Below are 14110 nucleotides of genomic sequence, written 5' to 3'. Positions count from 1 at the left end.
GTGGACCCCAAGTTAAAAATTTTAAGCATTTCAAAGGCCTTTCCTCGTTCTAAGATTCTCTTTTCAACCCTCCTGTGCACCATGTTTTAGATACTGCTCTTACACATTAGATCAGATCTGATCTATTGGTTTTTTCTTCTCATCACATGCACTCCAAAAGACACAATAACCACAGCTTTGGTAGTTTGGGCTACTGCAGGGTGCTTTAATATTTAATTGATCACTGTGTTTGTGATTTTTAAATTGGGAAGGCTAGTAAATGGATTGTACCGATATGGGATGATGAAAGACCTAAATTAGGACTTAATCACTTCCTTACGTTAACCTGTTTGTGCAGACACAGTGGCTGAACATCTTTACTGTACAATATAAAATCTTTATGGAAGTCATGTGCTCCTGTGCTTTGAAGTGTTTTAATAATGCCCAGGAGACCTATTCACAAATGCCCTTCCCCTCTACTCTGTGAGGGGCTGGGATACTATGTCACCACTTTGCTCACCATTGTTGTCTAGTACAGTGACTAAAACATTAAAATTTAAACCAATCTACCTTAGATCAAATACCTTTGGTATTTGGACCATAAAGGGCAGGATATACATTTAAGGTGACTTCCATGCCAGGCACCTTCCATGTTTTTCTTCATTTGAGCATATTGCTTGGTCGCATACATGGTATTTAGCATTTTTGGATTCTTCCATTGGCAGCCTTTCACATGCCCATGTTGGGTGGTGATTTATCTGAAGTTTTTGCCTCCTTGCCCCACTCTGGTTTAAAGTGGTTGTGGGCAGAAGATCTTGGGCTTTATTGACAAGAATGAAACAGCCATAAGTTGTATCCTTCACGGTTAAAAAGCTGAAACAGCCCCCATACTCCAAAACAGGGAGCAGAATCGTATCAATTCCATGCAAACAGAATACTACATAGCTCTTAAATTAGAAGTATGTGGATTTGTCGACCCAACAGAGAGGAATACAAATGGCAAACATTAAACGTAGTACAAAACTGATTAAAACTATGTTTTAAAAGTGTTTGCTAAAAAAACCAAAAAGTGTTTGCTAAGGGGCGCCTGGCTGGCTCAGTCAGTAGAGCATGTGACTCTTTTTCTCCGGGTCCTGAATTCAAGCTCTGTGTTGGGCGTAGAGCTCATTAAAAAAAATAAATAAAATGAAAGCGTTTGCTAGCAAGGAGCAAATTCATTTAGTAAACAATATGTTTTAATTTTTTAAACGTTTTAGTAATATTGATATCAAACGCCTGCTTGTGGGTAAAAAGGGTTAAGTCCCCTAAGACTGACATACTGCATAAATGTAATGTAATCTATTACATCCTTCAAGTACTTTTGTTATTTTTATTTTTTAAATTGTTTATTTTGAGAGAGAGCGAGTGTGCGGGGCAGAGAGAGAGAAACCCAAGCAGGCTCTGCACCGTTAGCAGAGAGCCTGAGGCAAGGCTCGAACTCATGAACCACGAGATCATGACCTGAGCCGAAATCAAAGAATTGGACGCTTAACCGACTGAGTCACCCAGGCGCCCCTCAAGTACTTTTAGATGAAAGTCAAGATCCTCTGCCTTCAAAGTGGGAAGGCAGTAGTACGACAAGAAAGGTGAGGCCTGTGTAGTAAAAGCCAGCCAGGACGAGAGAACATCTGAATAATGAGAGAGTTTCAGGTAGTTTTTGTACAATCCCATTTGCTCAGGACCGTAGGTAACAGAGAAGGATTCTGAGGCCTTCCATACACGATCCAACTTTGCAAGTGGCCTGGGGCCCAGTTCAGCTGTGCCAGTGTGCTGCTATGGCCTTGCCCTTTAGTAGCTGTACCACCTCAGGCGAAGTACTTTCCTCATTGGTCTCACTTGTAAAAGGGGAGAATACTCAGAAGGCTTGTGGGAGGACTGAAGGTGAGAAAACATGCAAATCACTCCTTAAGAGTCATTCAGTGTCTTTCTTGCAGTCTCTTCGTAAGAGGTCAGTCTTCCCATTGACCGAATATTTCACTATTTAGTAGGACTAGTCACACCTTGTCTTTACATTGAAATTTTTACCTAGAGAGATCAAATCTCCACATATTAAATGTTCACAGTATTTTTAATCATTCATGTCAGGCTGGCTGGCCGCAGGCCTGGAGGCAGGAGTGACCTTAACACTATTTTACTGGTGGGACTTTGGACACCCATAAAGACTAAGTGACCTATCCAACATCATTCATTAGGTCAAGACAGGACTGAAACGGCAATGAAATATATCATGGTTCAGCAGAGGATTTAGATGTGACCCTTAATACACGACTGATATTTTCTTGAGTTAGACTAACACTGTAGTGTACACACAGTTTCATTTACCAGTGAACAGAGCTTCTCTTACAGAGTCACTGGTCTTTAGTTTGCAAGGGAGAGAACACAAGAGACTGTACAATGTAAAAGTTAATAGAGACAGAGCAAGATGTAAGTTAGAAAAATGGCTAAGATCAGAAACTTGGCCTCTATTCCAGATAGAGATTTTTCTTAAAAAAAAAAAAAAAAAAAATATCATGGTACAATATAGGTGAAAAACGACAGGTTTTAGAATTTCATAGCAACTTGCTCAGCAACAGGGAAAAGATAACCTGAGACCGGACTACAAATATTAAAAATGTGATTTTTAATAATATAAGTACAAAATTTTATTTCTTTATACAACTGTAATGGGATTTGGATCAAACCACTAGAATTTATTTAAAAAACAAAATAAAACAATGATATAAAAACTGCAAGAAGGTCTGAATCCAAAGTTTTTCCTCTAATAGTACCAAATACCACAAGGTACAGATTATCATACAAATGTGTACAAATTTAAATACAAATACAATAGGGTTGGGTTTTAAAGGAAAACAAACCAACAAAAAGCAGGTCCTCATCAGGATTTCATTCATGTGCACAAATGACAATGGTAGGACTGACTGACTTCTTTCCTACTAATCCTTGTCTTCAAGGCCCCTCCTTGATACCCTGTGTCAAACAGGAAGCTTCCACGGTACAGATGAGGCGTGGCACAGGGTCTGACACAAGAAATCAAACCCAGATCTGCTCTTCTTGATTTTGGTTCCCAAACACACCCATCTCCTTCCGTCTCCCCAATTAAACGGCTCTGAGCTGAGGGCCAATCAGCAGCTAGAGCACCTTCAGGAAACAAAGCCCTGCGACCCCTTGGGTGGGGAGAAGGGAAGGGATTAAGTAGGATGCAGGCTGGCTGAAGGGTCCTCGAAGATCTACTTAGATGCTGTAGTGCTGTGCCTCGGCCAGGGGAAGAAAGCGCAGTTCCCCCCGGAGCTTAGTTTTGGCAGGGAACCTCACACCAAGTTGGAAAACAACCCTCAAGCGTTCAACTGGCTTCTTCGGGGAGAAGAAGAACTGGGAAGCAGAAGTCTGGTTCTTTGGAAAAGTGGGCAGCTGGGAATGGTAACATTCCTTTTAATTTTACTTTCTTGACATTATTGAATTATAAAGAATTAGAATCCTGACATAATGATTCCTTTTTGAGGCATGATACCTTAAAATGTAAATGACTTGGGAGTTTTCAGTGGCGATCAGAAGAAAGAAGGAGGGAAGAAATGACAAATCTGTGTCTTCCACGTGCTGTTGCTGGTGGAGGCTTTTGTTATTAAATTATATATACAGAAATTTACAGGATAAATTAAAATCTAAGAGATTTTAAAGAGTTAAATACACATAATTAAAACACACATTCACACGCGCACATAAATAAACCTACATGAGAATCGAGTACTTTTTTGCAATTCACTTATGTGTGGAATGCAGAACACTGGGTATCTGCCCACCAGGGGAGCCAATTGGATGAACCCAAGAATCACGCTGGGCCAAGTTCATCTTCCACAACCATCAAGCAACTAAGCAGCAAAACCTGTGAGGACTCGGTGGCTAAGCAAATGCTGCCAATGGAAGATACCAGCAATTAGTTCTGCAGATGGAATATTCTGGGTCAGCTCACAATGTATGTTTAACTTGTGCAGTCACAGCTTTACCCTTTGCAAGGTGTTTCACGCTGCTGGGGCTCACGTGACTCCTCGGCCCCTACTGAGGCTGCTAATGGTACCAATGATTACAATAAATTTTGAGACACAGACACCGGTAGAGCAGGAAACGGAATGAACCCCCTATGAAGTTCACCTAAGCCACTGCAGTGACTGGAAGATGGGAACGATTTTATCACCTCCTGCCTAGGTCACTTCAAGTTGAAAGGCTTTGTACTCTCTCAGTCAACTGGCATCTTCCCATAATCTTCCCTATTATACTTCAGACTGTGAGACAGGTAAGGCAAGTGGTCAGTGATGGGTCTGGAGGTACAGCTGAGTTTGGAAAAAAATCACATTTTTAGCTGTCCATAAAGAGATGCCCTTGGCACCCAGAACAAGCCCCCAGCCCCCAAGTTACATTGATTTTTAAGGCAGATTTATCCACCACAGGAGAAAAAAGAATCCCAAGTCCATATTCATGCCAAGGTTTCCTCTTGGCTAAACCTTTGCCATTTCATAAAATTATTAAAAGCAAAGTAGTTACAGTCCTATGTATATATTGTACATTATATATATATGTATATATATATATGTATATATATATATATAAAAATTTAAAACCTACACCCGGAGACCAGTGATCTGGCGCATCCACATATACACAAACCAGCAATGCGGTTGGATGAGGTCTCTGTCCCGGGACTCCTCGAGGTCACAGTCCAGGCATGATGTAAGCAATGTTGTCTAGTGTGTTTGACTGCAAAACAAGGGAAGAGGTTCAGCTGACAGTACTTTAGCTTAGCTCCCTGAGACCTGTTTCTTTGTTCAGAGAGAGAGGAGAAAGGAAACCGAGAGTTAGAGAGTGAAGCTGGCACTGTGCTGTCTGCTCCCCTAGGAGCTTTTCCGCTGACTCTTCCCATTAATCCTCGTGGAAAAGCGGCAGAAGCCTCCTCTTCCGTCTCTGTGTATAGAAATGCAAATAGGCAACACAGGAGGTGCGGCCCCTCAGGGGCTAGAATGCTTCTCTCCCAAGGACTGTTTTGGGAAACGGCACGTTTTCTAATTGCACGCGAAGCACAGCACGTATTCAGCAACCCGTACCACGTTCATGGGCCAATATACGGAGGGAGCGCCATCTGCCAGGAAGCCTGTGAGCCTGTGGCCGATAGAGCTCGTTAAGGCAGGGCCTCTGTGGCTCCTGAGGGGTCTGGCTGAAAAAACGCCAAGGAAAACAGGGAAAACTCACCAAGACCTGCTTGGGACAGCCGTTCAGTTCAGGTAGTTGTGTGGTCAGACACGCCAAGGGGCCAAGCGCACAGATGATGGAATCCAGAAGCACTGACAGACTGCCGGACACAGCCACCATGCCCTGAAAGGAGAGCAGTAAGGGAGAGCAGGTTGTAATCGAGTCCCACTCCTGACGCTCCCTCCGCGTTCTGGCTGGTTTCCTCACATTGTTCTTTTAAGTCTTGCCCGTCCTATGCAACTTGCAGCAGAAATGGAAGGTATCTGCTTTGAGAACTCTGTAAGTTGTTTAAAAAGAAAACTTTTACAATACATCCCCAAGTTCCCTTTCTATGTTCCTCCCCCATCTTACCCTCTGTGCACCCTAGGGTTAGTCACTTGGACTTCCCTACTCCAGAGAGCTCCTGGGAAGATTTGTGGAAGTCATGTGTGCAAAAGTACTTTTCTTATGAACTCCACAGAGCTCAAGTGTGAGAACTGAGAGGTCTACAGCCCTACGCATTAACATTTAACACAAACATACGCACACTTCTCCACGTACGTGGCTTTTTGATAGCTGATGATCCCACTTTTCTGGGTTGAGTTGTTCACCCTCAGAAAGAAGTGAATTGGGTTTATTTCAAATTTTAACATCTTGCCCAATGCATAATGTCTCTCTGTGATTCAAATAGGTAAGAAATAAGACTGCTTGCTGCAATGCACCTGCCTAGCTCTTGTATCATCTGCTTTAACTAGAAGCCCTGTGAGGCTATGTCAGCCAGGGACACAGCACAGTCCTTCAGAGAAGGAGCTGTGGGCTCAGGACTGCCAGGTCCCCTACGCACTGCTTCTGTCCTGGGGCAAGATGCTTCCTATGCTGTGCCCATGAAATAGCCTGCGCAGAGGGGATTAAGGGAGATAACAGGTACAAGGTACTTGGAACGGTGCCTGGTACGTGGTAAGTGTTCAAAAAGTATCAGTCATTATTACCATTATTACCAACATCTTCGTCTCCCAAACTGCATTCTGGTTGCCTGCTAGGTCTCTCAGTTTGGATGTTTCCAAATCTCAACATGCCGTAAAGAGAAATCGCCTGCCCTCCTCCTAGCACCCCTTGTCTGCTAAGGTCACCACCACTCACACAACTGTCCAGTCTCAAGGCCTTGCCATCGCCAACTCTTCCCTCCCCTCTCCTCCTTGCAAGGGGGGCTGTTCCAGCAAGGGGTTAAGAGCGTGGACCCTGAGTTGCGCCACCAAATTCAGGCCTCTGTTTTAGCACTTAGGGGCTCAACTCCAGAGCAAGTTACTTAGTCTCTCTACATACATCTGTTTTTTTCTTCTGTAAAAGAGAGGGAACAAAAATTCTCCCCACAAAGCTGCAGTGTGAATTACATGAAAGAATCGATTTAAAGCCCTTTGAACTAAAGTTGGCTGAGTAAGCAATCAACCAGTTAGCAATTAATAATATTATTCCATTACTTTTGCCCTACAGGTAATTATAGCTAATGTTTTATGTCGGACTCTCCTAATGAATTATAAGCAACTTGAGGGCAGGAACCCTGTCATATTCCTTTTCATATCTTCTGAATAACTGCTGGTATTCTGCACAGAGTAAGCCCTCAATAAATATGTGTTGACTTAATTCAAGTCTTTGTCATGTCTGGACTGCATTACAGTTACGCAACTTCTCCCCAAGTCAGGTGTCACTCCCAATCTAAAACAGAAGATACTTTCAGAGAAAACCAAATGAGAGCGCTGATCACATCCCTCCCTACTCAAAACAAACCAACAAAAATCCCTGCGGTTCCTCCATAGCAGAGAATAAAGATTTGAGAGCGTCCAAACCTTCTGTAATTTGGGCTACGGCCTTAATTTTCAGGCTTCCTCCATCTTACGTGTAGGATGGTCTAAATTGTCATCATTTTAGCAGTAAAACCCTTTTTTCAAATAAAACCTGACGTGGAAGAAACAAAGCAAACGAACAAAGGGGGAAAAAAAAGAGTGAGAGCGAGGTAAACCAAGAAACAGACTCTTAACTATGGAGAGCACACCGCTGGTCACTGGAGGGGAGGTGGGCCGGGGTGGGGGGGTGGGTGGGGGTGGGGTGGGTGGCGGGGAGGGATGGGTGAACCAGGGGAAGGGGATTAAGGAGCTCACTTGCAATGAGCACCGGGTGATGTACGAAAGTGTTGAATCACTATATTGTACACCTGAAGTTAATATTACACTGCATGTTAATTAACTGGGATTTAAATGAAAAACTTACAAAAACCCCAGATGTGGAGTCCCGATATATAAACCAGCTAGAAGACCTGGTTAAAGTGGGAGTGGGGGGCTCCTTTCATCCATCTCTGTAGAAGACCCCGATTCCAAGCAACGGAGATGCGCACTGTTTTCTGGCTTTGGAAGGTCTCTCTCCGACGTCTCCAGGAGACAAAACCCTCCAGATCCCTCCAGGCCCTGCTGGAAGAGCACCTCCCTTTCACAAAATCCCTCTTGACTCTCCCTGACTCTCACTGGGCTCTAGCTTCTCTCACCGCATCAGCTGGCCTCAGGGAGACAAGGTCAGGAGTGAGGCACGCTGGGCTCTGCCAGAGTGTCAACTTGTAATCGTCACTTAACGTTATTAGGCCCCTGGTGTCCCATCTATAAATGAGTGACTTGTAGACACCAGTGTTCCTTGAAGTGTGGTATGTAGTTTCAGGTGGCACGTCATTTTGATGTATGCCCATTGTGATGTACTATGTTAGGAAAAAATTAGAATATCAGACTTGTGACTCCTTTCAGGAGTAACAAAAATGTTCTGGAATTAGATGGTAGTGATGGGGCCACAGTTCTGTGAATATACTGAACACCACTAAATTCTACAGTTTCAGAAGGTGAACTTTAAGGTATGTGAATTGTATCTCAATAAGACTGTTACATAAAGGGGGCTAGAGAACCTGCACAAGTCTTCTCCCCCCCCTCCGCCACTTTTAATGTTTTATTGATTTTTGAGAGAGAGAGAGACAGAACGTGGGTGGGGGAGAGGTAGAGAGAGAGGGAGACACAGAATCTGAAGCAGGCTCTATGCGCTGACTTGTCAACATAGGGGCCAACATGGGGCTTGAACTCATGGACCACGAGATCATGACCTGAGCTGAAGTCGAACACCTAACTGACTGGGCCACCCAGGCATACTGAGTCTTCCCCTTCTCTGGTCACCATGTATGTGTAACTTTTTCAAAGCAGCTGCTCACAGAAGCTGGCTTGTTTTTGTTTAAATGTTTATTTATTTATTTATTTTTGAGAGAGAGAGAGAGAGAGAGAGAGAGAGAGATCACGAGACGGGAGGGGCAGAGAGACAGAGGGAGCGAGAGAATCCCAAGCAGGTTCCGTGCTGTCAGCACAGAGCCAATGCAGGGCTCAAATACACGAACCATGAGATCACGACCTGAACTGAAATCAAGAGCCAGATGCTTAACTCAATGAGCCACCCCCGTGCCCCTTAATTGCTAATTATATGTATGTTCTATCTTTCCAGTGAGACTGTAAGTTTCCTGATGATCGGAAACCATCAGGAAGCAAGTCAGATTTTCTACTCTCACAAGTTTTTTTTTGTTTTTTTAAATAAATGTTTATTTATTTTTGAGAGAGAGAGAGAGAGAGAGAGAGACGGAGGGAGGGAGGGGATGGGCACAGAGAGGGAGACAGAGGATCTGAAGTGGGCTCTGTGCTGACAGCAGAGAGCCTGACGTGGGACTTGAACTCACAAACCATGTGATTAAGACCTGAGATGAAGTCAGATGCTCAACTGAGCCACCCAGGTGCCCCTATCCCCACAAGGTTTTGAAATAATGCCTAGGTACTCAACAAATAGTTTCTAAACTAAATGGAAATACCAGGGGAAGTCTGGAATACAGAAGGTGCATAAAACAAATCATTTTTATTTTTAACTTTTTAGGAAATTGAGAATGATTAAATACGAAAAATAAGTAAGGATCCCAGAACATTTTACTCTTGAAGTATCTACATCCATTTAAATACCTGAGTCTATATGAAAATACCCCAGTTGTTTTGAAATCTGCTAAGTTATTAAAACTAGCCAAAAAACTTAGGTAACCTTCATCTTTTGTGGCCTTTGGCATTTTATTTGTTGAATAACAGTTCAACTTCCACAGAGAAGCAAGTGAATAGTTTTATATTCCTACACTGATTTTTATGGCTTTAGTAGTGGAGACCGATTTCTTTGCTGAAATGTCCTATCAGGACCCAGTGGAAAAGTGAAATACTACACGACTGGGTTAGCCAAGGGGGTAATATGATTAGAAATTGAATATGGTAATAGAAATGGAACATGACAGCTTTTCAGGTTAAGTGATTTTGAAATTGAAGCTTAAAAGGACAAAGATCTCCCTAGGGCACACAGCACTGTAGAATTCAAGCACGCAGTAATAAAGAGCTTGAGAACCTCAATTTCCCTATTTGCTACTTATTTTCAAAGAAGTAGAGGAAGCCTTAATCCCCTATACAATTTACTTTATTTAAGACCTTACTGGAATTGTGCAGAAAAATTGAAACTCTCTTAGAAGTACCAATGATCAAAACTTCCATGGGATTTGTATTCACTTTTTCCACTGCATTTTTAAAAAATCAAAATACAGGATTATAGATCAATTGTATCTCAATAAAAATTGGGGAAAAAAATCATAGAATACCTCACTTCTTTTTGTGCCATTGTTCAATAGGATGGGGTAAGGGTAGACTTTGACAGCCAGTAGATTCCTTATCTCTAGGTGTTTTCACGAGGACGTATCTTGTCACTCTGTCCTTAGCGCCTGGCATAATCTCGCACAAAAGAGTAGTAGTTGCTCCCTGGGTGCACGTGGAAGGAGCAAACAGATTCACATTGTATCAGAAACTGGAGCTATGCTTATAGTGCCACTCACCTCGGTTTCCTGCAGGCGGTGTCCAATGAGGCTTAGGGACTCTCCCAGCAGCTGTAGATGAGCAGCGACATCAATGGGCTCTGTCTCAGGGGCTTTGGCTGGCGAGGCTGGTAACAGCATGGTGGTGGGTGGGGATTTCTTCTGGGGAGACAGTACTCCTGCAGAGGAAGCTGAGAACAGAGACGAAATAGAGAGATAAAGCTCACCCATGGCCTGGAACACCACAAAAATCTTCTTCCTGATTTCCCCCTGTTACGACCTATACCGGGCCTTAGCAAAACTGTGGACTGTGGGCCAAATCTGTACATGTTTTTGCATAGCCTGTGAGCTAAGAATGGCTTCACATTTTTAAATGGTTGTAGAAAAAATAAAGGAGAATATGTGACAGAGAGTGCCTATGGCTCACAAGATCTAAAATAGCTACTCTCTGCCCCTTTATAGAAAAAGTTTGCTGACTTCTGATTTATATTTTCTAATTTTGTTTTTTTTTTGCAGTCTATAATATTCAGTGATAATATGTGGGTATCAAGATCTGCTTCTGATATAGGCTGCACTCCCAATTTCCTGGTTAGGAAGCAAAATTCACCATGCTCTCAGGAAAAGAGGTTGGAGCCCCTACCTTTTACTTTCACGGGAACTTCCGAGCAGGAGGCTTTTCTTTTCACAGTTGTAGCTTCTGCTTTGTTCTGTTTGTGTTGCAGATACTGAGCTTTTTGCTTCCAAATCTGCAATCAGATCGGGGCAAACTAAGTTACGATAAATGAATCCGGACAAAACATACAAGGGAAAGCAGTCACGGAAGGGGAGAATGAAGAAAAGAAAGGGAAAGGAAATCCTGGAGGGAGGCAGACAGAGGGTTGATGCTAACTTTTTTTTTTTTAAATGTTTATTTTTGAGAAAGAACATGAGTAGGGGAGGGGCTGAGGGGGATGGGTGGTAGAGAGGGTCCGAAGCGGGTTCAATGCTGATAGCAGTGAGCCCGATGCGGGGCTTGAACTCACAAACTGTGAGATCATGACCTGAGTGGAAGTTGGATGCTCAACTGACTGAGCCGCCCAGGGCGCCTCTTAATGCTAACTTTTACGCTGAGGGTTACCAAACAGGCTTCAGATGGTGACTACAGTGATACCTAAGTACAGGACTGCAAACGTTCCTCCATGCTAATGCTTAGGTCTCAGCAGAGATTTGAGATCACTCGGAGGTCGAAATGGAAAATCATAGGGTAAACACCTGGCTCGGTATGATGTCCATGTGGTCCAAATAGTTCTTCTGACCTGCTGGTTGGCAATGCCAATAACAGGATGACAATGACACGGAAAACAGAAAGTAAAGATAACCTACCCAGGTGACAATAATTTCACTGCTTCACCCAGATGAGCTGTGCTGTAAAGAAAGACGGTAATTCTAGTTCCTAGACCAACCTTCACATCACCCAGTTGAAAAGTGACTGTGAATGATTCCAGTAGAACTAGTTATCATTGTGTTGCCAGCTTCCTGATAGGAGGGTATATTATTTGGTATTGGCTGATGAGGATAATGGCCTGCAAGCCACTCACCTAGTAAACACAGCCCATATTTTTCTCATTTGCAGTAACCATGATGCAGATGACCTTCCTCAGTTCTCGGACCTTTACTGACCAGTGGCTGTTTGCAGGAAAGGGGTCTGATCCTAGATTCTCTTTTAACCCTTCATCACTCCCCAACTCAGGTGACCTTTTGGCTCAAATGGAAGGCTGCTGGAAAACAACTAGATGAGGCTAGAAAAGATAGCCTCCCTGCAGTTAAATCCACACTAGAGTAAACTGGCGCCAGCCAGTGTTAATGCCCTCTGCCAAACCATTTTCTTAATTTTTTTTATTTAATTTTTTTTTTTTTAATGTTTGTATTTATTTTTGAGACAGAGAGAGACAGAGCATGAGCAGGGGAGGGGCAGAGAGAGGGAGACACAGAATCCGAGGCAGGCTCCAAGCCCTGAGCTGTCAGCTCAGAGCCCGATGCAGGGCTCGAACCCACAAACCGTGAGATCATGACCTGAGCCAAAGTCAGACGTTTAACTGACTGAGCCACCCAGGCGCCCCTGCCAAACCATTTTCTATTGATCTATAATTTTTTTTCACCATTTTCACTGTTGGCTTGATGGACTACAGAAGATTTACATATTTTGCAAGGCACAAAGCAATGAAAACTGCGTTCGTAAGAAAGCGTACTTACCAGTTTGTCTTTTTCTGGCAACTGCTTCCACACCTCAGCCAGTTTTTTACTAAGTTCCCCGAAGTCTGGCATGAAAGGGTAAAAAACGCGACACAGTAAAGGTTGGACTATAAATCAAACAGAAAATTGATAAGAGCAAAAACTAGAAGGATTTCCCAGCTCAGATTTAAATGGCACAAGGTTCTTTCAGGAAACCACACTAAAACCCCAACACTTGTCTTGATTCTTTTGTCTAGGGAAGGAAGGGGCTACTGGGTGGTCATGAGATAGGCTCAAATTCTCACACACCTATTCTCCAGAGATTTATCCCTTCAGCCTCTTTCGGGGGCCTTTCAATTTGACCTCATTATACAGAGCTTATCAACTTAGGTTAAAGAAGATGTGTTGTGTAGAATTTGATAGAAAACGTTAGATTTTTACCAAGTTTTGAGAGCGGAGAACCAAAGAGGAATTTCCCTCGAGCAGCCCAGAAGCAACCCTTGAGAAGTGTAACGCTGCCCTTCCATCGGCACAGCAAGGTCATGCTTTATAAAGCGCTCCTATCTGCTACGGTGCTTCACGTGGGCCTCACAACAACCTCGATGAGAAGGTTGTGAAGCCACTGTACCCATCAGGCAAATGAGATCTGTGGAGGTTACGTGACTTGTCAAGGTCTGTGGCAGAGTGCTTCTCTCACCTCGCTAACCTCTGACACAGAGACAGACAGAAGCAATGCAAGTCGCCTCGCTGTAACTCACACCCAGGGGCCAGAGGGAAAGGTCAGCCGGGGAATCACGGCAGCGAACAACTGCAGGTTATGTGCAGGGCTCCCTAACATTTAATTTTATTCAGTGTCCCGTTTTCTCATTTTAAGGGATATAAACAGAAAGCTTATCTCTTCTAGGGACGGGTGGACTAAGACAGAACCTAAAGTGACTTCAGAACCGAGGGGGGAAAAACATGAGCTTTGTGGTATTTTAGTACCGTAGGAAGAAGCTGCCTGCTGACTGGCTGAATTCACTGCACTGTTTCTGAGATAAAGACGTACAGAACAAAGCTGAGGATGAGAAATGTCCTTACCTATACCTGGATGGTCAGCCACGATGGTTACACGATACTCTTTACAGAACACCTGGTAGGCAGACATGTTCTTCTTTTTTGGCTGGTGTCACGTGGAAACAGAACAGGGGAAGACTTCATTAGAACACAGGTTGAGCAACCCTGAAGCCACGGTTACAAAACAGAAAAGAGACCTACACTTTTTCATCTAGGGAACAGTTCGGAACCACTAACCAGCTTCCTAAACAGGATAACTTTTAATTATATTTCACTTTTAATGATACTTGGTATTTAATTAATACATGTCAGCTTTACTTTTATTTTAAAAGATTTTAGTTTTTAGTAATCTTTATACCCGAAGCAGGGCTGGAACTCACAACTCCGAGATCGAGTCACATGCTCTACTGACTGAGCTAGCCAGGCACCCCCAGTTTTACTTTAGAAGGTAAAAACCACATGCTAAATCATTTCTAGATCTTTCAGGTTGTTGCAGCTACTCGATAATTACTTGTAAAGCCCTTCATTCACCTATATACAATCCCACGTTATGTGTTTGAGAACTACGTGCTAAGAAAATCTTTGCCTCTCCTGGAGTGTCTATTTTTCTCATCTTTGAAAAGAAGAATCATATTATTTCCCTTTACTTTGGGACCAGAAAGCCAAGAGCCAAATCTGTTTGTTTTGTTCCTCTGGTTTTGA

The 14110-nt window shown here is 43.2% G+C and overlaps 1 protein-coding gene across 6 annotated transcripts in view; it reads right to left on the bottom strand.

Annotated features, from left to right (window-relative positions):
* The window catches only part of HMGXB4 (HMG-box containing 4), a 56659-nt gene that overhangs the window by 23703 nt on the left and 18846 nt on the right, over positions 1-14110 (bottom strand). For 5 of the 6 annotated variants that reach the window (XR_006709217.1, XR_006709218.1, XR_006709219.1 and 2 more), the window contains 6 exons: positions 13433-13514; positions 12374-12438; positions 10782-10887; positions 10163-10332; positions 5257-5379; positions 4636-4767 (listed from right to left, as the gene is read on the bottom strand). Coding sequence is in view for 1 of the 6 variants with exons in the window: in XM_045465408.1 (XP_045321364.1) it covers positions 4723-4767; positions 5257-5379; positions 10163-10332; positions 10782-10887; positions 12374-12438; positions 13433-13514 (591 nt within the window). In the remaining 5 variants the exon portion in view is untranslated. Of the gene's footprint in view, positions 1-2623; positions 4768-5256; positions 5380-10162; positions 10333-10781; positions 10888-12373; positions 12439-13432; positions 13515-14110 lie in introns of those variants that run through there. The other variant, XM_045465408.1, reaches the window with a different exon arrangement.

The sequence above is a fragment of the Leopardus geoffroyi genome, chromosome B4 (assembly GCF_018350155.1).
Source record: "Leopardus geoffroyi isolate Oge1 chromosome B4, O.geoffroyi_Oge1_pat1.0, whole genome shotgun sequence".
NCBI lineage: Eukaryota > Metazoa > Chordata > Mammalia > Carnivora > Felidae > Leopardus > Leopardus geoffroyi.
The sequence above is the reverse complement of the archived record's forward strand: the minus strand, read 5'-3'. Positions and strand labels throughout refer to the sequence as shown.